General features: G+C 50.7%; 6 protein-coding genes across 6 annotated transcripts, besides 1 other annotated feature; all 6 read left to right on the forward strand.

Annotated features, from left to right (window-relative positions):
- Positions 1 to 1766: 1766 nt before the first annotated feature.
- Positions 1767 to 2867, forward strand: NFIA_038390 (uncharacterized protein; the record flags this gene model as incomplete). Its single annotated transcript, XM_001266161.1, has 1 exon — positions 1767 to 2867. The coding sequence occupies one exon, from the start codon at positions 1767 to 1769 to the stop codon at positions 2865 to 2867; it is 1101 nt and encodes a 366-aa protein (XP_001266162.1).
- A 2133-nt stretch (positions 2868 to 5000) lies between these two features.
- NFIA_038400 (putative chromatin assembly factor 1 subunit A) lies at positions 5001 to 7042 on the forward strand (the record flags this gene model as incomplete). The annotated part of the gene is made up of 3 exons (XM_001266162.1): positions 5001 to 5663; positions 5736 to 6874; positions 6943 to 7042. The coding sequence occupies 3 exons, from the start codon at positions 5001 to 5003 to the stop codon at positions 7040 to 7042; spliced, it is 1902 nt and encodes a 633-aa protein (XP_001266163.1).
- Positions 7043 to 8578: 1536 nt separating this feature from the next.
- Positions 8579 to 8615: a microsatellite.
- A 952-nt stretch (positions 8616 to 9567) lies between these two features.
- On the forward strand, positions 9568 to 14295 carry NFIA_038410 (uncharacterized protein; the record flags this gene model as incomplete). Its single annotated transcript, XM_001266163.1, has 3 exons — positions 9568 to 10890; positions 10963 to 11072; positions 11145 to 14295. 3 exons carry the CDS (start codon positions 9568 to 9570, stop codon positions 14293 to 14295), a joined length of 4584 nt encoding a protein of 1527 aa, XP_001266164.1.
- A 1253-nt stretch (positions 14296 to 15548) lies between these two features.
- On the forward strand, positions 15549 to 16509 carry NFIA_038420 (PP1-complex regulatory subunit GLC8; the record flags this gene model as incomplete). Its single annotated transcript, XM_001266164.1, has 3 exons — positions 15549 to 15588; positions 15651 to 16374; positions 16431 to 16509. The coding sequence occupies 3 exons, from the start codon at positions 15549 to 15551 to the stop codon at positions 16507 to 16509; spliced, it is 843 nt and encodes a 280-aa protein (XP_001266165.1).
- Positions 16510 to 17670: 1161 nt separating this feature from the next.
- sfh5 (CRAL/TRIO domain protein) lies at positions 17671 to 18984 on the forward strand (the record flags this gene model as incomplete). The annotated part of the gene is made up of 2 exons (XM_001266165.1): positions 17671 to 18320; positions 18387 to 18984. 2 exons carry the CDS (start codon positions 17671 to 17673, stop codon positions 18982 to 18984), a joined length of 1248 nt encoding a protein of 415 aa, XP_001266166.1.
- Positions 18985 to 19609: 625 nt separating this feature from the next.
- Positions 19610 to 21066, forward strand: NFIA_038440 (TATA-binding protein-associated factor TAF6; the record flags this gene model as incomplete). The annotated part of the gene is made up of 3 exons (XM_001266166.1): positions 19610 to 19979; positions 20043 to 20461; positions 20518 to 21066. 3 exons carry the CDS (start codon positions 19610 to 19612, stop codon positions 21064 to 21066), a joined length of 1338 nt encoding a protein of 445 aa, XP_001266167.1.
- Between the last annotated feature and the right edge of the window lie 347 nt (positions 21067 to 21413).

Raw genomic sequence — 21413 nt, forward strand, 5'->3', positions numbered from 1 at the left:
TATTCTACGTCATGATCCCTTTAGTTCAGACTAAATTAACGGACATTTGGATGAAGAAATTGATCCGACTTGTTACTCAGGTACCACGGAGGGTAAAATTGACAAGGCACTTACTTGTACCTTTCGAACCTTGGGAACTTGAATCTGTAGTACAACCAGAAGCGGGTATGGTATTTACCGGTATTATACCTACCATATTAGGACTCCACGTGTCGAAAACTGTGGCGCAGCACTGCTATACTGGCACACAAACCAGATAACAATAGTTATGTTCAGCTGGTAAAGCCACAAGCCCCAAATACTCCGTACTCCGTATTGATTTATGGGAGGTAAGGTAGTCAACTAACTACTAACTAAGTTAGTTGTTACCTTAGTTATCTTGTAACAGCTGACAAAGGTAGACTAGCAACGGACTTTTCGCGGTTGCGTGCCCTGTCCACGCATCATGACTGGACAAGAAAGTAACCCCACAAGGATGACTGCATCTTTCTTTACCTTTGAGACTTGTCTTAATGCTTCAGTGCTAACTTAGCTGCTTAATAGAAAACAGCTACAAGCACGTTGATAAGAGGCACGGACCTTTTTGTTTGTTTTTTGTTTTTTGTTGAGTACTACCTTTGTCATCATTACCCTAACATGAAAGGCTTAACCTTGGTGGTTGTGTGGTTCCAGGAGTGGAAGACAAAGGGAATGACCTCAAGTCATGACTTCATTGTGATGTCTCCTACTTGTCCTTTTGTAACCCAGCCAAAATTTCAATGCTTTCAATTATCAGTATTATTATTAGGCTTTATTATTTAAGTGGTCAGGGAGATATGTACTCCGTACCTACGTAATAATTCGCAGCTATTGTGTGGATGAAACATGTGGCTGTGCTGCTGTTTACCAATTACCATATCTTCCTTTCCCTTGGAACTAGATAAATGTGCCTGTATTTGGTAACAGAACTAGTAAGGTACCGGTCCGTACCAACCAAACTGGGTCTTGAAAAGCAAAAACTACGTACTTAACATTTTTTCTGTGTTGTTCGCCTTCTTTCGCTCATCTCATGGGCTCATGGGCCGACCGATTAATACTCCCATACTAAGGTATGTTTAAACAGCCATAGCTCTCCTCTTGTCTCGTCGAGGTTGGCTGATTTCTATTACTCTTTCTTTCTCTCTACTTTTCAGCTGTCATCTATTGCCAGCGTGTCTATCCAAAGTGGCTTGCTGAATCTGCAGTCAGATAACCGCCCAAGACCGCCAAGGCCTCCCCTCGTGCCTGTTCCCAAAGCGGCCTGATCGATCATTCTCCTGTCGCTACTCCTCACGGCATCAAGTGCTGCTCCCTGTAACCTCGACTGAGAACAGAAAGTTGGCCGCTTCGGGCATTGGAATCTTTGCGTTTGGTTTCTTTTCCGAAACTCATTAATCCGCACGATTCCTTTGTTGAAGCAATTCTTTTTCTTTCCTTCTATCTTTCCTTCGCTGCAGCCGCCGGATACCGCTGCATGTACCACACAACGGAATCGCCGGCCAATTCGCTGATCCATCCATCATCGCGCGACAAGACAAACTCGGGTTCCCTTACTTCCAACACGCCTCTTCCTTCCATTCTCAATCAAGGCGACTTTTTGCAGTCGTTTTCTACTCGCCAAGGCAGATAGTGCCTGCACTCTGCTCTTGTCGCCTCTACTCAACAAGTAACCTTTGGAATCTTCTTTTCTCCCGCAAACTCTCAACTGCTTTCGGTCCTGCATGGCTGGCGTGCAAGCTCCACCCACCATGACCGACTACAGACTCCCAATTCACCAGGCACCTTCTCGGAAGCCCGTCCCTGGAATGCATCGTGGATACCCTTTCCAATCCTACGAGCCTCACCAGCAACAACCGCCGCACCATTATCGTGCGCAGCAACAGCAGCACGACCACCACCAACAACAAGAAGTTTCTCCCCATCCCTCCGTCTCGTCGGCCAGCCGCAATCGAACTTCTTCGTCCCATGTCTCGCCGTACGGGGCGCATCAGCAACAATATGCCGGTGCCCCTTCGCCGCATTACACAATGACCAGCCACGTTAGTCACCCTTCGAGGCGCCTGTCTAGTGCCACCACCTCCACCAGCTCGACCGGAAACAACTTTAGCTCTGATATCCGCCGGAGTACATCATCCCGCTCGACCAACGCTCAAGTCGGCTACGTGGCTCTCATGCGCAGGCAGAAGGCAACTGTCTGGTGTGATCGAGCTCAGCCTGAAGATCCCCGACTTCGGGCCCAAAAGCTGGCGGATAAGAAGAGGGCCTACCTGGAAGTCCATGGCGCTGGCGCCGGACGCACCGGTACCCTGGGAAGCGGCAAGAACAAGCATGGAAACAAGGGAGTGACAGAATTTTCGGCGTCAACTCTCGTTGGAGCGACCGTTCCGGTCCGACTCAGTGCAAACGAGGTGGGCGACGGAGACGAGGATGGACACAGTGACAATGGATTTCCTCATCGCCGCACGGGCAGCGGCCGCAGTTCTCTCGGGAGCAATTACCGCTACCCTAGTAGCTACCAGCGGCCTTCCCAGGGCACCCCTGGGAGTAATACTCCGCCCAACGAAAAGGCTGATCTTCCGGAAGTTACAGAAAATTCTCCGGCGGAGCGCCACGAGGAGGAAAAAGCCTCATCGACCAAGGACGATTCTGCCACTAGTCATAGCAAGACCAGTGAGCAAGAAGATAGCTTTGGATCGGTAGGTGACATGGCTGCGCCCAGTGCCGCCACCACCGCTGCTGAGAAGGCCCGGAAGGCGGACGAATTGCGGCGCAGAGGCAGTGTGGACGAACGGACGACCACGATGACGAACGTGCGACTCTTCGTCGCTAATCCCGATCTCAGTGACTGAGTGTTTTGCCCTGCGGACATTCCGCCAGGACTTTTTCGCTTGAGCAGCAATCAGAGACAGCCGGGCTCGGGTTCTGGTAGCAGGACTCATTACCCAATTTTATGCTGGGCATAAAAGATAGGGTCCCGCGTCTCTGATTTCTATCCCTCTCAACATCACTTACTGTGCATTTCTCCTACCTTTCCTTTTCTTTCTGCGGCCGGCTGTCCATTTCTACTGCTGCATGCTGTTCATGATGGGTCGCTTGAAGGCTCAAGCTGACCCTTTCTCATTTTACGTGGGGTTATTCTACCTTCACTACATCCTTCGACATCTCTGCCTACGGCGCATGCGTCTTCATCTGCTCACTGTGTGTATTTGCATCTTTTGCACCTTTGGGGCGCTCTTATACCAATCTCTTGCGCCGTATCGCTAATTTTAATAATATGACTTGTACATACCCAACATTGATTTTTAATTGACGTAGACACACAGCCACTGACCGTTTTGTTTGTCAATCGTGTAGGGAGTATGGGAACAGGGCCGCTTATTTGTTTATGAGACGTTATGCCGGTCCCGAACGTATCCTGATTCGAATGAACTTGTTACTAGAGATCCTCGTTTCGCATTGAACAGACACGTCTTTCCATTATGCCTCAGGCAACCCAGAGATCACGCTTCCCTAGTCCGACGCAAGAAGGCAAAGTGCTTTCTGCCCCAATACTGCTACCACTGTCATCATTGCTCCCTTGCCTCCGTCCGAACTCTAAGTGCGTCTACACACTGGCCGGTATCTCAAAGCCTCAATTCTCGACCTCTTGCGTCCGCGCCAGAGCCCAGACACGGGAGAGAGCACGTTTGAAACACGTAAAGGGCTTGAAATGCCTCCCTTGCACTCCGCGGTACATTGCATGCAACAGTTAGATACCGCCGGGACCCAGACGCAATGCAGGCTGCTCGCGGACGCTGCAGAAGAAATGAGCGATTAAGGGAGTAGAATAAGTAGGATTTGGCGGCGCAGGCACTCTTACTGGAGGAGCAGGGCAGGTGGGAAGTCCAGATTTCCTGGGGTGCTCCGTTTGGGGCCTCGCAGAATGATGAGCTGCTGGATTTTATTGGTCCACTTCTTGCTGAGAGTGCAACTGCCGAGGAGATACTGCTTCTGTGTTTTTCTGCGTCTCTACTGACAGATAAAAGACTGTTGTGCCAGGGGGAGCGACTACTGAGCCTACCGGCGCATAAGAGAGGCTCTTCTTCTGGTTGTGTGCCTATCATTCGAGTTCAACTTCATACGAATTGGCGTGAGGTGATGTAAGGAGGATCGGGAGCCGTCAGCAATCGTCACGTCCAGCTCGCTATAGCTTCACAGAGACGGCTGGGGTTGTTGGACGCATACTGGGCGCATTAAAGGGGAAGGCTTATCTAGGCTAGACAGTTGTAGACTAAGATAAAGACGACGATATTGCACGAGGAACTGTCCACATAAAACTGCATATGGCAGACTTCCAGGATGCTCTATACGATCTTCGTGGCGCTCATTATGGTGGAGTCCATGGTGATGGGATTCCCGTAAATCGCTGAGGTTTCATGTTGGTAAAGGGACCTCAACTGAGTAGACCCTTGCCATTGCTGCAATGAATACAAGCTGAAGGAGAGTCTCACTTCAAGTCAATGAAGAATTCTTTCCCTCAACAGTCACAGTAAACTTCAGTCTCCTCACCTGCGCAAGAGCTGAAGTAGATCAATCATGGACACTCAGCTTGATGTCGCTTGATTCAATCCTGAAAGCCATTCGAGGCTGCTAAAGCTGGGTTGAAGTCACCAGTGAAGCTGTATATCTGCAACTCCATCCTAAAGCTGCTAGAGGTAGACTTCGGTAAGTCCATATTCACCAGCTCATGCTTGGAAGGGCATATGAAATCACTCTTGAACCAGCAAGAAAAGGGGGTTAAAGCAGCGGGAAAGCACGTGCCTTTCCCTCCGCAGACGCGAAGAAGGCGCGAAACTTCAATTAACGCGTGTCTCACAACACGGCTACGGAAGGGTCACCAACCTGACCTCCCATGGCTTGACCTTCCCTGAGCAGTCTCTGGGCAAAGAAATTGACATCTGGATTCAGCTGTTTTAACTAGATAGCCTTGAGACCAGCACAGAATGGAAGTATCCGTTGACACCTCGTCGGATCTCTCTCCCCTTCCACCCCAATCATATCCCACTTCGCCGTCAGCATCGAGAAAGCGCTCAATCCAGGAGATTGAGGCATCACCACATTCGCCAGAAAGCAGGAAGACATCTAAAATATGTGATCAAGAAAATCAAGACCCATCATTACCTCACGTTGCAGCGTCCTGCACCCCGACCGAGCAACGTCTCAAAACACCATCAGGTCCCCCAGCCAGCATGGAAATTTCGAATCAACAGAATGTTGCGAATACAACAACGCCTGGCGGATCGGTGTTTGTAGAAGTTCCTCAGCCAAGCTCTACAGCGGAAACCACTTCAAAAAATACACAACCATCGACCCCTACGAAGAACGCCAACCCCGCTACGCCAAGTGCCAAAAAGCGAAAGCTGTCACCTGCAAGCAAAGAAGCCAAACAACAGGAGAAGGAAGCAAAAGAACGGCAGAAGTTAGAGGAGAAAGCCAAGAAAGAAGAGGAGAAGCGCATAAAGGAAGAAGAGAGAAAAAAGCGCGAAGCCGAACGGGAGGAGGAACGTAAGCGAAAAGAAGAGAAGAAGAGGCTGAAGGAAGAGGAGAAGGCCGCTAAAGAAGAAGAGAAACGCAAGAAAGAAGAGGAGAAGTTGAAGAAGGAAAGGGTAAGCATCTTGCCATCCAAAGATGGCACTTTTCAATCCAATGGCCTCTTCTGCTTGCTAACCTCGGATTAGGCGCAAACGAAACTGAATGCATTTTTTGCCAAACCCAAACCTCCAGTACAGCCAGCTAACGATACTGCTTCCGACTCACCCAAGATACCGATCGCCGATGGTGCCTCAAACTCGACGTCCCAGAATCCCACTCCGCCTCTTTCTGACTATCAACGAGAATTTCCGGACTTCTTTTTACAGTCTCACACAAGAATCGCCCCGCCGCACCGGTTCGAACGCGATCCAGAGGCTCTTTCTCACTTGCAAGAAAGGGTCGATGCTTGCCTACAATCCTATCGAAATGGGTCCGCGGAGCCTCTGTCATTCCGCCCATCTGAACTATTCCGAATCATGCCGTATAACCGGCGGCGTGGAAGACAGGTTGCCTCCGTCAAAGAGATTCTGCTTAAAATGCAGAGTCTCAACGAGCAGTCCGACCCTCATTCTGCACGGCAGGCGCAAGAATTGCTCAGACGCATCAAAATGAAATCTCTGAAGTTTGGTGAAGATGTTCGACCTCCTTACCAGGGGACTTTTACCAAAACACTTCCGGAATCTGCTGCTTCTAAACTCATGCGCAATCCCTTCCACCGTGGTCTACCCGATATCAACTACGACTATGATTCCGAGGCCGAGTGGGAGGAGCCGGAAGAGGGCGAAGATCTTGATTCCGAGGAGGAGGAGGAAGGAAGTGAGGAAGGGGATGATGACATGGATGGGTTCTTGGACGACGATGAGGATAACCTAGAGGGCAAAAGACGATTGATAGTGGGAGATTTGGAGCCTCTGAGTACCGGGATACGTTGGCAAGGCGAAGGCGGAGACCACGAGCTGGAAATGTACAGGATCCAGACGACCATGGACTCGGTTACCTTCCCTATTGACCCATTCTCCACGGCATATTGGCAGAAACCAAAGCCAGCAGAGCAACTCCCAGCAGGTGGCGTGGGCCGTTGCACTCTCCAATCATTCATGGTCGTTCCTCCAAGCACTCAATCCCAAACCGCTGCGCCTACTACCGCAGGAGTAACCCCGACCCTCATAACCGCAAGTGGCAAGGCGAAGCGCACATTGACACCAGAGCAACTGGCCGAATTTAAAGAGGTGGTTAATGGTAGCGATCTGACGAAAACAGGCCTGATCGAGGTTTTGAAGAAAAGGTATAAGCTCTTCTGTTGGCCCCCCGGACGAGTTTCAGTTCAGCTTCGTGCTAATGACGCTTCACTAGATTTCCCAAGGTATCGAAAGACGTCCTTAAGGAGACCCTTACTCACGTGGCGACGCGTGTTGGACAGCGGGAGGTTGACAAAAAGTGGGTGTGCAATTAGGGGAGGAAGGGAGGACAATATCCATATCAGCGTTCATCCGCAAGATATACACTGGCTCGGTTTGCAAAGATGGGAGTTATGGCGTACGTCGTTATTCTAGAATCACTGTGGGGCAATTCCCAAGACGTCTACGGGTTGAGCGTCTGTGATTTCATGGTCATTTGTGGGAAAACAGCATGGATCGAGTCAACTGATTGCATTTACGATACCTGTGCTGGCTGTGGCACTTGAACTTGTCGCGTCTCATCTTTAGGTCGCAGAAGCGAAAACGATAGCAGAGATTTAAGATTGAACTATATTATCCTCCATTATGATATTCAATGTAACAATAGCATATGTGCAGACTTCGATTCTGTTCTTCAGCTCACCTTGAACGAGTGCCAGGACAGCTGAACGGGTCTTAGGGAACCTGCTCTTCTCTTTCGTGGGCTGGACATAGATCACGGTAACCTAGAGAGGTTTAGCCTGATCTCTGCGGTTGTCCGATTGGGACACGTGCCATGTGGGGAATAACAGCCTGTCTTCTTGTTACGTAGTAATTTTGACTCAGGTCCAAGTGCTCATCCCAGTGTATCCGTATGTAGCGGGAAGTATCCCTCTACCGACTGCTGTCCACCCGGAAAATAATATTTCGAACTTCGGAATCCTTGGAGTCTCTATGGTCTACTATCTATATGCACCTGCAAGAGAATACCTTACCGTATGCAGGCGTGATAATCATGAGGATGAGTCTTTTTTCCATTTTCATGGAGGTGTTCAATAATCACCAGAGGAGAGGAGAGTCAAGAGACAGCTGGTGGGAGGGATGAGGAGGGGGACTGACCAATCAAGACAGGAAAAGGGACAACTCGCCATGCATGCATTGCCAACACATCAACTATCCAGGGCTGTCTACTCCGTACTCCGTTCCCTTCAAGCATCAACGTTCCCCATCAATCCGCGACACGATGACAGGATACGATACCCTTGGTCTAGGTACTTCGGAAAGGTACTTACATAGGAAACTACAATAGGCCAGGTACCAACTACTCCAGAGTCAGCCCAGTAACAAACTCCTCTCATTTGACGCCGATGCGCTTTCGTGGCCATCTCCAGCCATCCATCGAGTCGAGAAGGACGATCTGCGACCGGATCAGAATCATCTTGCCTCTAGACGATCTGCAAGGCGACCGAGTGGGAAACGTCTCTGACTTTCGCGGAGGTTATCGAAGAATTCCTTCCTCCGTAGTCTGTGTACTTGCTCGTTATCGATGGCGAAGGAGCAAACACAAGTACGACGAAGTAGCAAATAATACGGAGTACCGAAAGCCTTGATTCAAACTACAGCACTCTGGCATCGAGGCAATATTACCATTATTATTGCAGAACAGCGACTCTGACTCAAGAGTTCTGCTGGTCCTACACTAAATAAAACTCTCAGCAACCATCAAGAAAGGGACACACGTTATCTGGCCCCTCTTCCAGCTGGGATCATTTGTAGCAGTAGTAGTAGCATTATTGATTTGTTGGCAAGAGTCACGACTGCATCTCTCCAGTATCTATCCATCCACTCATCCATCCACTCGTCCTCCATTTCTTCTTTCGTTTCTGCCCCTCTGCAGTCTGCATGTCATCCTTCTACCGTTCGACGTACTTAGTCAAGCATCCATCCTCAAAAAGATAATCCTATCTCATCCATTATCTATCCTAGGTATTGTCTCTTTCGTCGGGTCCCCTCTCCCACTTCCTCTTCTGCAAACCAGCCTTCCAGGCCTTAGCTCGCATACTACGGTAGAAGAAGACTATTTGTTGACTTCTTCAATCCTCTCTAATAATTATCTGCCTATTTCCCATACGACGTATCATCACTGTCATTGATTGACATCTTCACCCTCTTTCTGGATTCCTGCATCACACTAGCACAGCGCCTCTCTGACCATCACTCTTCGTATAACTGCGACAAAATCCCCGAGCTTCCTCGCGTCCACTGCTTCGTCTTACTCACTGCGCTTTTCACAGCTATCCATCTCACTCTGGAGCGGTCGGCAGTTGCGAACAATCCTCAACATCGTGATGAGGAGCGGTCTTCCATCTCATCAAGTTCAGTAGGAGAATCATGTGCTAAGGAGCAGGTTTCTGGCGCCCGAGCCATTTCGCGATCTCGACTGTCTTCTTGGCTGGGTGGCCGGGGCACTGTCCATGGCAACACCATGTTCGATGCCCAACGCGATGGTCTACCGTCAATTCTGGCCTCTTATGTGACCTGTGAGTACACCCTATCCCTTTGCCTCCGTTATTCCAAATCTAAATTGGATGGGAGAGCGGATTCCTTCCTCTTGTGACAAGCAAAAGTTTCCCCCCTTGTTCAGAACCCTCCCGCCAATAATCGTTTTTTTGAGGCGCTGATTTCCAACTCTGATTTAACTAATATCCCTATCTCAGACCTGTTACCCGTATCATCTCAGGCTACTGCAACATGTAATTCCACGAGTCGCGCGCAAGATTCCTCTTCGGTGTCTCAGCCATCTACTGTTCCAACTCCCAGCATGTCGCCCTTGCTGTTGGTTCCCGACGACGGGAGCGTTGATCGCTCCTCCGTTTCACAGGTTGATCTGACCATAGGTGAGTCTGAGGACTCGGGCCGTTCCAGTGCGCAATTCATAGCAGCTCCCATGCGCTCGGATGGCCGCCAGGCAATGGATCAACCACCAGCAACAACAACCACACCACCATCCATATTAACGGAGCCCCCCAAGGTCTCCTTTGAGGATTTTGCGATCCGCTATCGCCAAAATCAGCACAAGCAAGCCCGTCGCAAAACGCTGGAAAACCGTCTTCATGCCACCAAGATATCCATTGGTATCTCCGCACGCTTGGTTCGCGTTGGAGGCGTCGTGCAGCGCGGTTTAGTCGAAAGTCTGAAACATGAGGATAAGGCGAACTTCCTGGCCTTGTATCATACCCTCTTGGATCTCCAGGATTCCCATGATCTGGCCATGCGTCGCCACTTCCACCGGCAGGACCCTTCGGAAGACTGGTCTTCTGCGCAGGAATCTGCTGTGGAACGTTCCCCGGATTTTTTCCTTCAGCTCAGCCCTCAGTCAAGGTCCGATCTTCTTGGGATTTTGCAGTTGGTCCGGACCAACCCTCAGTTCCTTTGTGAGAGATTATGCAGCTTGACGTCTGCGCAGCTGAATGCCTTATTATCCACGTCAGCCACATCTCTGGACTCTGGTGATCACACATTCCTTTCTGCGGCCCGTTCACGGAACCATTTTTCTCTGCCTAAACGCGCTTCTGCTGCATCCATTCCTTTCCGAGATCATGCTGTCAATTTTGAGAGAACGGACGCCATTTCCAACTTGGTCTTCAATGTTTTTGCTACTCCCTTGGACTCTGATACCCCAGAGGCTCGCTTGCGTTTGGACGTTTGGTCTTCTGTTTGCGCTGAACTTATCACCCAAGGAGGCAATAGGTTCTATCCCCTCATTGGCCACATCCTCTCATCCTGGACCATGGGCAGCGCCTGGAAAGCCAGACCAAAGTTCGAGCTCTACCTCATGGACATCCTCCAGACTGGCGCGTTCCTCCTGGAGCATATCGAAACCCCAGCCGGACTGGGCTTTGACGCGGGGTCCCTTGACCCCTTGAAAACTGATGTTGCTGAGGAATATTTCGCCTCTGCTGTAGATGCCCTATTCAAACTCCTTGATGACCCAGACGCAGGCTTCCCTCATGCAGTGTTCAAGTTTGCTCGCGCCATTTTGCGGAAACTGGGTCATCCCGACAGTCGTGCCCGTTTTCTAGAGTATTTGCTCCTCCAGTGGTTCTTCCCTAAATTTCTCTCTGGGGCTCTTGCTTATCCCGAGGTCTGTTCCAGTCCGTCTTTGAGTGTTATGATTTTTGGACTCGGAGAGAACTGATCTCCTCTTTCTTCTTAGACCCTCGGCCTTCTTCTCGATTTTCATATCAGAAAAGATGCCAGAGAAAAGCTCCTTGGACAGGTTGCCCTTAGGGCGTATTCGCAGGTCTTTGCTATTCTACGCTCAATGTAAGTCCCACCTTTTTTGAACTTTCCCTGAGAGAGAGAGAATTGTTTTAAACCATTGATCTTCTGCGGCAGGCATCACTTTTCAATGACTCGTCCTGCGGTCCGGCAACATGTTGAGAACATGCTTCATCAGTTCGAGACAACGGACAACGACAACATGCAATTTGCCCAGCGCTCAGAACCCAGAGGTCATCAGGAATCACCGTGCGCTTTTCTCATGCTATCTGCTACAGACGTGCTAACCCTACTGGGCGCCCTGTTTCCCACGGCGACATCTCCGGCATGTAGCTCTCCCACTCCCTCCTCCGCATCATCTGTGTTGTCTCCCAGCTCCTTGCAGTCGTTCCCTGATAGACGTACCAACACCGTCCCAGAGCCAGGGTTCTACCGGCGTAATCTGAGTGGTAGCTCTTCTCCGCAGTTTTCAAAGGCATTCTCCTCCGCAGACATCCACTTCTTTACTTGCTCAGAAGATCACCTGAGTCGCAACGCTGACCGTATCCGCTTTGAATTGTCTGCTTTGGTCGAGCCTGATGGTCGTCCCGGTCTCGCGTACCCCTCCACGGAAGAATGGGCCATCTTCTCTGTCACCGACGGCGGTCATCGCCTAGTCTGGGGTTTATTCTCCAATGGCCAGCTCAGCGATGCTGGAAACTTGACCGCTGATACCTGTCCGTCCACCACTCTGGGCATGGAGGACAACTTCGAGGCTCTCCACACAGCGATCATCAAGCTCGTCCGGGAGAACCCTACTGGAGATCGCTCAGACTACTGCGGGGAGCGGGACCAAATGGCCCCTTCACAATCCTCTTCGCTGAAGAAAAGATTCAATCAGGCCATGTCACACTGCCACCATACTTCTGATTTTATGGGTGCCCACTATTGGTGGAACGCTAGTCGTCAGCTTCGTCGCAGTGTCGCCGACGTACCCTCTCGCCTTGGTGATGACTCTTGGATCCTGGAACCTATGCACACGTCGTGCTCACGCTCGCTTCGGGTAGCTCACTCCGTGATCGAGCGCTGCGAAACCGACTTTGTGGCACTGGATCGCAGTTTGTGGCAACTGCAGGGAACTGTGAAGGAGACGATCAAAACCATCACGAAGTTGCGAAACAAGATGTGGTACATGACCGACGTCAAGAACTCGATGCGGTACGAGGACGCAAGGAATGTGGCATTGGCACTGAAGACGATGGTCTACTCCGCTCGTCTTTATCAACCAATCTCTACCAACGACCGTCGAACGCGCAGCAGCCCCCGCGCATCGGGAGGATCCGTTCTGCAAAAGCCAGAGTTGCAAGTGATGAATGTCATGAAAGCACCCAGCAGCCAAGGCGGCCCGAATAAACTGTCTGATGAGCAAGTCGAGTTGACTCGGAAATGGCTAGCACAGAACAATATCGACAATTTTTGCAAGGGCGAAGAGCGTATTCACCGCTTCTGTTACGAGGTCAAAGTTAGTATCAACCGACTCATCGGTGATACAATGGCCGAGGCCCCTGTTCTCTGGGCCAGCGAATTGTTCCAAAGGGAGCGAGTCAAGTTCGAAGGCTCCAGCAACCGAAGCTTCCTTGGCCTGTCCTCGTCAAGTTTGCGCCCAATGAGCACTGCTGGTGAAGAGTTGTCATTTGCTTCCCAATCCTCTGGCGGCAGTCTCCGCTCGTCCGATTCCTTCTCCAGATACACTCAAGACCTGCCGCCACTGAATCGCAAATCCTCCTTTCAAAGCTCGATTTCCGATAAGTGGAGGATGCCCCGAGACCCCTCTACTGCTGATGGACTTTCGATCGGAGACTCGCCTTCCAAGGCAACCTCGGTATCAACGGCTGACACATACAGTACGTTTTGGTCTGTACCACATCAGAATGCGCCCTATGCAGCAAGTGCATCGAGTTTCTACTCCCGCCCGCCGTCGATGCTCAGTGAGGCCGTCGTTCAGCCGGCTCCCCAGAAGGATTTCAGAGGTCAAGGCAAAGCCGCTTTCCTGGACGAATTGAAACAGGCTCTGACAAGTCTGCTGCTGAGTGATCTGGGTTCACCCGTCTGGAGCTGTGGAAGCGAGACAGACGCCTGGTTTGGAAACGCATTGGACCAAGAGCGAATCCGGGTACAAATGAAGAAGCGAGAGAAGATCCAGCGCTTCTATGCAGAGTGCAATGCACGCACAGTCCGCCAAATAACCAGATACTACCAGTCCAGGGGCCGAAGAAGCAGGTCACTAGGGCCTCCCATATCGGGACGGGCTCAAGAGTCGCATGATACAACCTCAGTGCCCATGTCCGAGAGCGCGAGAGCGGCTGAAGATCAATCTCCATTCTCGTACGGGGTTGTCTTCCGCCAATTGATCGAGATATTTTCGCGCCACGGGAACCCGTTCGTCAAGCTAAACGCATTGCGGGATTTGAGAGCATTGGTCATCGCGTCCTTGAACGTGGATAATGATGACAAGGCCTATGCGCATGCTGATCAGGAACGTGCGCACTCGAGGGAACTCGGGCTCCATGGCAAACGAGCTGCACGGCATAGCTTCTCAGAAGCAGGAACCCTCCGTGAAGCTGAGAAGGACTTCCTGCAAACTCCGACGTCTCCAGCGGCCGAGTCTGTTGCTTTTGACTCTCGGCCTTCGGAATACTCCGCACCTACGGAGAACCAAATTGTGGACGCGCTGCGTAGCCTTCTCTTAGAAGTGAAGCCCAAGACTCTTTTCCGAGACCTACAATTTATTTCAGCATTCGTTCCCAGCGAGACACTCAATAAAACCGACAGTGGAACCGCATTTTTGCAATTTGGCTTGGCAGCGTTAAGTCTCAAGGAAGAGGTCTGCAACAGCATGGTCGAGATTGCCGACAGGATTGTCTCTCAGGAACTGAGCCGACGCCATGTGCCTCAACCCTTCGGCTTCAACGCCCGACCGAGCCACGCTATTGAGGATGCTGCTGGGATGTGGATCATCACCGCAAAAGAAGGAAATCCTGTCGCCCAGCGGGAGCTAGCGATTCTCTATTTAACCCATCCGGAGCTTCTTCCTCGTGTCACGCTGCCACTTACTTCTCCCAGAGATACATTCAAGGCTGAGATGATGTACCGCCGTGACAAGGACAGCAAATCCGATCCGCAGAGCATGTGCCTGGCGCTGCACTGGATGCAGCTGTCAGCCAACGGAGGCGACCAACTCGCGCGGAACAGGCTTCGCGAACGCGAGGAGTTTGATTCCATCGCTTGATTTACGTATCAATACCCGTGTCGTTTCTTGATTGGACTTGGGTGCTATCATTTCTTTTCTATCTTTTGGCACTTTACATTTGCTACATTTCTTTTTTGTTTGATACCACGCTATGGTTGTTGTTATCCCCTGAGCCTAATATCTTGTCATTTCCACACCGGGTCTTTTACTTCCGGCTGATTTTTAGTGCAGATACTGCGCTTTCATTTCTGCGAGCTTAGAGCATCTCGGCCGCCTGCGTTTATTCCTTGTAGTTGTATCGTCCTAGCATGTCAGGTTGGGACACTCGTTTAGCACGCTTGGACAAGAGGTCTTGGTTCTACTCGTTTTTCCTGGTCCTCGACTTTTCGTTCACGGCCTTTGTCTTGAGGGTGGCGGTCTGCATACTTGTCTGGCATATACCATCTAACCTTTCTTCTCATGGCTTGAATGCTTGGAGTTGAACACCGTGTATTGGATTTGGAAGACATAGGTTTGGCGGCATTTTGTTTCTGGACCCTGGTACTAGAGACGAGCATGATAGGCGAATATACAGAAGTGTCTGAACTCGTTAAGGTTTGTTCATCAAATATGTCAATAGCCGGGACATTGCGACCTAGTCGTAGACTAGGCGACGCATACGACCTCGATGTAGCATTGATGAATTGGAATTATTACCCTCTTGAGAGTGGTGCATTGATGCATTTGCCCGTCGACGTCATCCGCTTGGTTGCCTCCACGTGCTTCACCCACCTAGTCCCTAGCAGTAGAGTGGTGCCTCCTACCAAATAGACAATTTCAGCACATTTCCCTGTATGTCTCACTTATCCTGCTACTGTACTACACTCAAGTGAGCACAAATTCAGACTGTTATCTGAACGTCGCACGATCGTCTTCAAGGGCCTCGAAGTCTCGCACTGACCGTACTCTGTGTATTGTTAGCTTGACTCTGGTCACTCGGGAGGCTGAGAAGACCCCGCTAGAAACCCAAAATAACAATCATCCACTGTCATCAGCATCATTCCGTTCGGGTGTTACTCAGCTCTGACTGCTGGTTGATTTGGGCTGAAATCGCACCTGACACTCTCTATCGTTGTCTGACTTGGAAAGCGTTGATACTTCTTGTTTTTGTCTCCGTTTCTTTTTCTTTCGTCTTTCCAACCACTGTCTTAACTTCTACTCTTTTTCCCTTGTATTCTTTGTTTTTCTTCTTTGGTCTTCCCCGCTACTCTTTTCTTCTTCAACTCGACGTGATTCCTACGCAAATGATGACCATGGCGCATAACCATGAGGGTGTGCCCAAGCGGCCCAAGGGTAAGTTCTACTTGGTTCAAATGACGTTGAGCGTTGTTTTGACTAGAATCCGCTACAATCAGGCATCCTCAAGAACTCCAGCGGAAATGTCCCTCAGACAACTCACGCGACAGAGAATTTCTTCATCAACCCAGCACGCATGGACAACGTCGATACGAAGGAAATTACCTTGCAGAACACACTTCAGAATGCTGGTCGGCGCCGGTCGTCATCCAACATGCGCCCTGGGTCGTCCTCCCGACGACAATCTTTGGCGAGCATCCGCGGCCACGACGAGGAGATCTCTCCGCGCTTGAAATGGGACGAAGCGAACCTGTACCTGACCGAGCAGGAGAAAACAGCCAAGATGAAGATCGACGAGCCCAAGACACCGTTTGCTCCGCACTACGATCCCGCCGAGGACGAAGAGGAACTGCGACTCGCAGAAGCAGAGGAGAGCCTGATCGATGCGCAGGACGTGGTGGTCGATGAACTGGACAAGACCAAGAAGGGACCTCGGAAGGGGATCTCCGTGGATGATATTCCTGACCTGGAACTCGGAGAGCCCGAAGAGCCGTCATATGTAGTGGGCAGCGGAGAGGGGAATCGGATCATCCGCGAGCGCAGTCTGAGCAACGAGTCGCACCGCAGCGACAAACATGTTGTAGTCGGCACAGGAGAGGAGAACGGTGTCGGTGCGGATGGGGATCATCTCATGACGACAGAAGAGGCCAAAGAGAAGCATCGCCAGTTTGAGCAGATGCGCAAGAAGCATTATGAGATGAGGAATATCAAGGAACTTCTAGCGTAAGTGGCCGTCTTCTTTGATGGTGTCGGCGCGTACTGACTCTGGCTGATTCCAGGCATCCCGAAGACCTGGAAGAGATGGAAGAAGATGATGACGACGACAACGACAATGGCTCAGTAAACCCACCACAATGACCAGGATCCCAGTGAACTTCACAATCCGCGATTCTCAATAAGATTATGTCAATCTGCGACCTTGGATTCCCGCCTTCGATGAGTGCTTGTGTCTTATTTCTGTCAGTGTATATTCCCCAGCGATTGCATTTTTCTACGTTGTGAAGAGTATCAGGGGTGCTTGGGTGTGAAACTCCCACCCAGGCCATTCTCTCTTCATTTTTTGACGAATAAACCCCACCGTCCCTGTCAGCTTTTCAGTCAGGATAGACGATATGTATGCGAAATTGTATGGGTATTGAGGGTAAATAGGACTCGGTTCAAGAAATATATTGCCACTTGTCTAGTCTCTCTGCTCTTTGGTGAATTGAGTTCGAGTCATTAAGTCAGGGATAATAAGGTGCTATCTAGACTACCCCGTGGCTATTGACAGCGAATCCTCCTTTTCTGGGGATGATCATTGTCTTTACCTGTGACAACCGTAATGTCTTGCCTTGATTATCTAGGTGGAGTCGATTGAATTGTCTCTGGGTCCAATTTTCTTGATTGAACATATAGATAGATAATCTTACACAGGAACTATTCTGTAAGACATCGTTGGACCGCAATTTCCAAGGGCTTAATGAAGGACTGTATTGATCCTATGGAGTTACTCTGTGCGATTATCTTGTTTGAGGCTGATGGTCGATTATGTATCCATCTGTCATTCTCATCAGCAAGAAAGTGATAAACGAAAAGATGATGCCTGACATGCTGGTGTTGACTTATCAATTGCTGGCTGGTCCGAATGTTTGTTTGTTGTGCTGAAAAGGGGTTTACTACGTCAATATACGGAGTATACTTTGTTGGTAAAAATAGAACCTACAAAGTGGATGTAGAGACTAACAGAAGGACTGAATAATAATTCAGGGGATAGGGAAGTATCCTTTTCATTTTTTTTTAGGTTTCAAGACAGACATTATTATATGTAGAAGGGATTAGGGAGTAGATAGGGAATTGTCTCATCTATATTTACCATCTCGTGACGCTGCATGTGATTCTTGTTTGTCTTCCTGCATCAATCTTCTGATTTCTCTGTCCTTCTCTCCCGTCCATCAGCTCACAGGCTCTCTTCTTGAGCAAGACGTCCAGTCAATAGTCATTAGCACTTCCTGATCTTCCTATTCTTTCATTTCACTCACCATGGCCGACCAACAGCCCGAAAAGACTACTGCTCCTGCTACTGATGTCGCAGACTCGCAGCCTGCCGTCGTTACCAGCACTGACACCCGCAAGGAGACGACCGAGACCGCGGAGCCACTACCAGAGGACAAGACCGAAACCACAACCGCGCAGCCTGCCGTTGAAACCACTGCCACCCAATCCGGCACCGCAGAGACTCCCGCCGAAGTGCAGCAACCGCCCCAGGCCGAAGAGGAGAAGCCTGTCGCTCAGCAGCCGGAACAGCCAGCCTATCTTGCCAAAAACCCTGCCCTCGCTCAGTTCTTCGAGCGTCTCCCTGCCATTGTCTCCAGCAGCGGCCATGCGGAAATGTGGGGTGTCCCGCTCAAGGACTCGAACGATGCTCCCACCGTCAACGTTCTGATCAAGTTCCTGCGCGCGAACGAGGGCAATGTCAAGCTGGCTGAGGGGCAGCTTACCAAGGCCTTGAAGTGGCGCAAGGAGATGAACCCCTCAGCGCTCGCTGAGTCGACCAGCTACAGCGCGACCAAGTTTGGTGGTCTGGGTTATTTGACCGTCTACAAGGAAGCTAATGGTGCGGAGAATGTTGTCACCTGGAATATCTACGGTGGTGTCAAGGATATCAACACCACTTTTGGTGATATGGATGAGTGAGTACATCTGCCGAAGGGAACCTAATGTCCCGCGGGATCCTAATCATTGTTTTACACTTGTAGGTTTGTTAAGTGGCGTGTTGCGCTTATGGAGCTGGCAGTCAAGGAGCTGAAGATGGCAGAGGCGACCTCTGTGATTGACTACGATGGCGAGGACCCCTATCAGATGATCCAGGTCCATGACTACCAGAACGTGAGCTTCCTGCGCCTGAATCCTGCCATCAAAGCAGCTACCAAGAAGACCATTGAAGTGTTCACCACAGCTTACCCTGAGCTGCTCCGGGAGAAGTTCTTCGTCAACGTCCCTGCCATCATGGGCTGGATGTTCGCCGCCATGAAGGTCTTCCTGAGCAAGAATACCACTCGCAAATTCCACCCCATCTCAAACGGTGCCAATCTGGCTCGCGAGTTCCCTTCTCTGAAGGACCAATTCCCCAAGGTCTACGGTGGCAGCGCCCCTGCTCTTCAGGAGGGAGCGAGAACCGTCAACCTCAGTCAGGACGAGTCTGCCCCGGCTGCCCCTGAGCAGTCAAAGGAGCAGACCAAGGAGAACAAGGAGGAGGCCGCTCAGGAGGAGTCCAAGCCTGAGTCTGCTCCAGAGCAGCCAAAGGCTGACCCTGCTGTCACGGCCCAGGAAGCCCCTGCCGCCGATGCTAAGTGAGCGTGATAAGACCGTCACAGGCTCGGATTTGACATATTAAAAGGAATGGAACAGGAGAAACAGGCATGATACCCGGGAGGATAGGCAGACTGCTTTGTTCTCGTTTTTGTGTGGGCATATTTGATACCTCGGAATTGCTACGTTTTTGCGAAAGGAGTAGAAACAGCTTAACTAGATCATATATACTTAATTAATACTAATAATGATATAGAAACTCCAACTCTAGATGAGCTTTCTGCGCCTGTAGTTGTAAGTATTCTCATCTTTGGATCCCTGTCACATGAGGAGCAGTAGCTGGTGTATGGTAGTCCAGAGATACCAGAGCCGCAGTTTCTTCCGCACTCCGCAACACTTTCGGTGTTCGCAAGAGCTGTTCGGGTCGATCTAAGCCCTCATCTTCCTCTACAATCGATCACCTCGAGCCAACTGCCTTGAACTGTCAGAATGCGGCTTGTCCCTCAGAAATTATCCCGCATGTTTCAATAAATCAGATTTACTTCCTTCGAACTCGCGATACGATACTTTCATCGAGCCCCTCGTCACCCACCCTTACCTTACTCCTCACGAGCTTGACTTCGCTCGCACCTCACCCTAACCTTCAAAAGCGAACAATACAGGCTTCACCATGTCAGTTTGGAACCCAGATAACATTCGCGACGTTGCGGAGTCCGTCGGCATCGTCAATCTCAGCAACGACGTGACCGAGAACCTCGCGCGCGACGTCGAATACCGCATCGCACAGGTCCTCGAAGAGGCTCTCAAGTTCATGCGACACAGTCGCCGGACGCTGCTTACCACGCAGGATGTTGCGCAGGCACTGCGGGTCCTGGACGTGGAGCCACTGTATGGATATGAGACCACACGGCCGTTGCGATTCGGGGAGGCGTCGCTGGGGCCCGGGCAGCCGTTGTTCTACGTCGAGGACGAGGAGGTGGATTTTGAGAAGTTGATTAATGCGCCGTTGCCCAAGGTGCCGAGGGAGATTTCTTTTACTGGTTGGTGTTTCTACAGCTGGCGTTTTAGGTCTGTGTTTTATGCTAACTGGTTTTACTGTGCAGCTCATTGGTTGGCCGTTGAAGGTGTGCAGCCGTCCATTCCGCAGAATCCTACCGCTGCCGACTCGAGGAACCTCGAATTGACCGCCAAGGGGCCCAATGCCAACTCGACGTTGGCGGCGATGAGCGGCACTGGGAACGTGGCTGTTAAGCCGCTGGTTAAGCATGTGCTGTCCAAGGAACTTCAGCTCTACTTCGAGAAAGTCTGCAATGCTTTTCTGGATGAGTCGAGCGAAGAGTACCGGACGTCGGGCTATGCCAGTCTGCGCGAGGATCCGGGGCTGCATCAGCTCGTGCCGTACTTTGTACAGTTCATTTCGGAAAAGGTGACGCACGGGCTCAAGGATATTTTTGTGCTGACGCAGGTCATGCACATGGCGGAGGCCCTGGTGCAGAACAAGTCGCTATATGTGGATCCTTACGTACGATTACTCTTCTTGAAGTGCCTTTCATGGGAATGTCTGCTAATTCAAATTAGATCGCGTCCCTTGTTCCTCCTATTCTGACCTGCCTGATCGGCAGACAGCTCGGTGGCAATGCAGACTTATCAGAACAGTTTGCTCTGCGCGACCTCGCCGCTTCTCTCCTCGGCCTCATCTCCAAGAAATACTCTCACTCATCGCATACACTTACACCTCGACTCGCCCGCTCCTGTCTCAAGACTTTCCTTGATCCGTCTAAACCATTCGGAGCGCATTATGGTGCGGTCATTGGCTTGAATGCCGTCGGTGGCACCGAAGCTGTTCGAGTCTTGATACTTCCTAATCTATCAACTTACGCAACCCTTCTCGCGGACGGCATGGCAGAAGACAACCCTCGACGACCGGAGGCCGAAAAGGTGCTGGGTGCACTGTTGGCCGTCCTCTCCACCTTGCGGGAGGGCCGTAAAAATCTGGCCAATGGGCACGGTGCCGTTGTGACGGACGAGCTCCGCGAGCGACTAAACGCCAAGGTGGGGGATATCGTCGCAAGCAGGATCGCGGATGCGGGAGAGGTGCAGATGGCCTATGCTATTCTCGAAGCTTGAAACATTTGTCAGTTGCCAGCTTTGGCTTCCTTTTGTGCCTCTGCCTTTCCTCTCTTGTCCATCTGTTTTCTTTTGAGTCATTCATATTGCAGCTGTGCCTTGCATCTTGGCGGCGGGAAGGATTTCATTGGGCTTTGGCGTTTCGTGGCGTACGAAGTGGGAAACATCTGTGGTTATTTCTCGCTTGATCTCTTCTGTCCTGAGACAGGCAAATTATCCAGAGCAGAATGTATTCGTCTAGAGCTCTGTCTATTGTTTATTATCGATCAAAAACCTAAGGAATCATCCATTCAAAGCTCTAGGAAGAGAGGTAGCTCTGGTCTACGTTGATCAGACTGAGACTGGCG

The sequence above is a fragment of the Aspergillus fischeri genome, genomic scaffold (assembly GCF_000149645.3).
Source record: "Aspergillus fischeri NRRL 181 1099437636247 genomic scaffold, whole genome shotgun sequence".
Lineage (NCBI taxonomy): Eukaryota > Fungi > Ascomycota > Eurotiomycetes > Eurotiales > Aspergillaceae > Aspergillus > Aspergillus fischeri.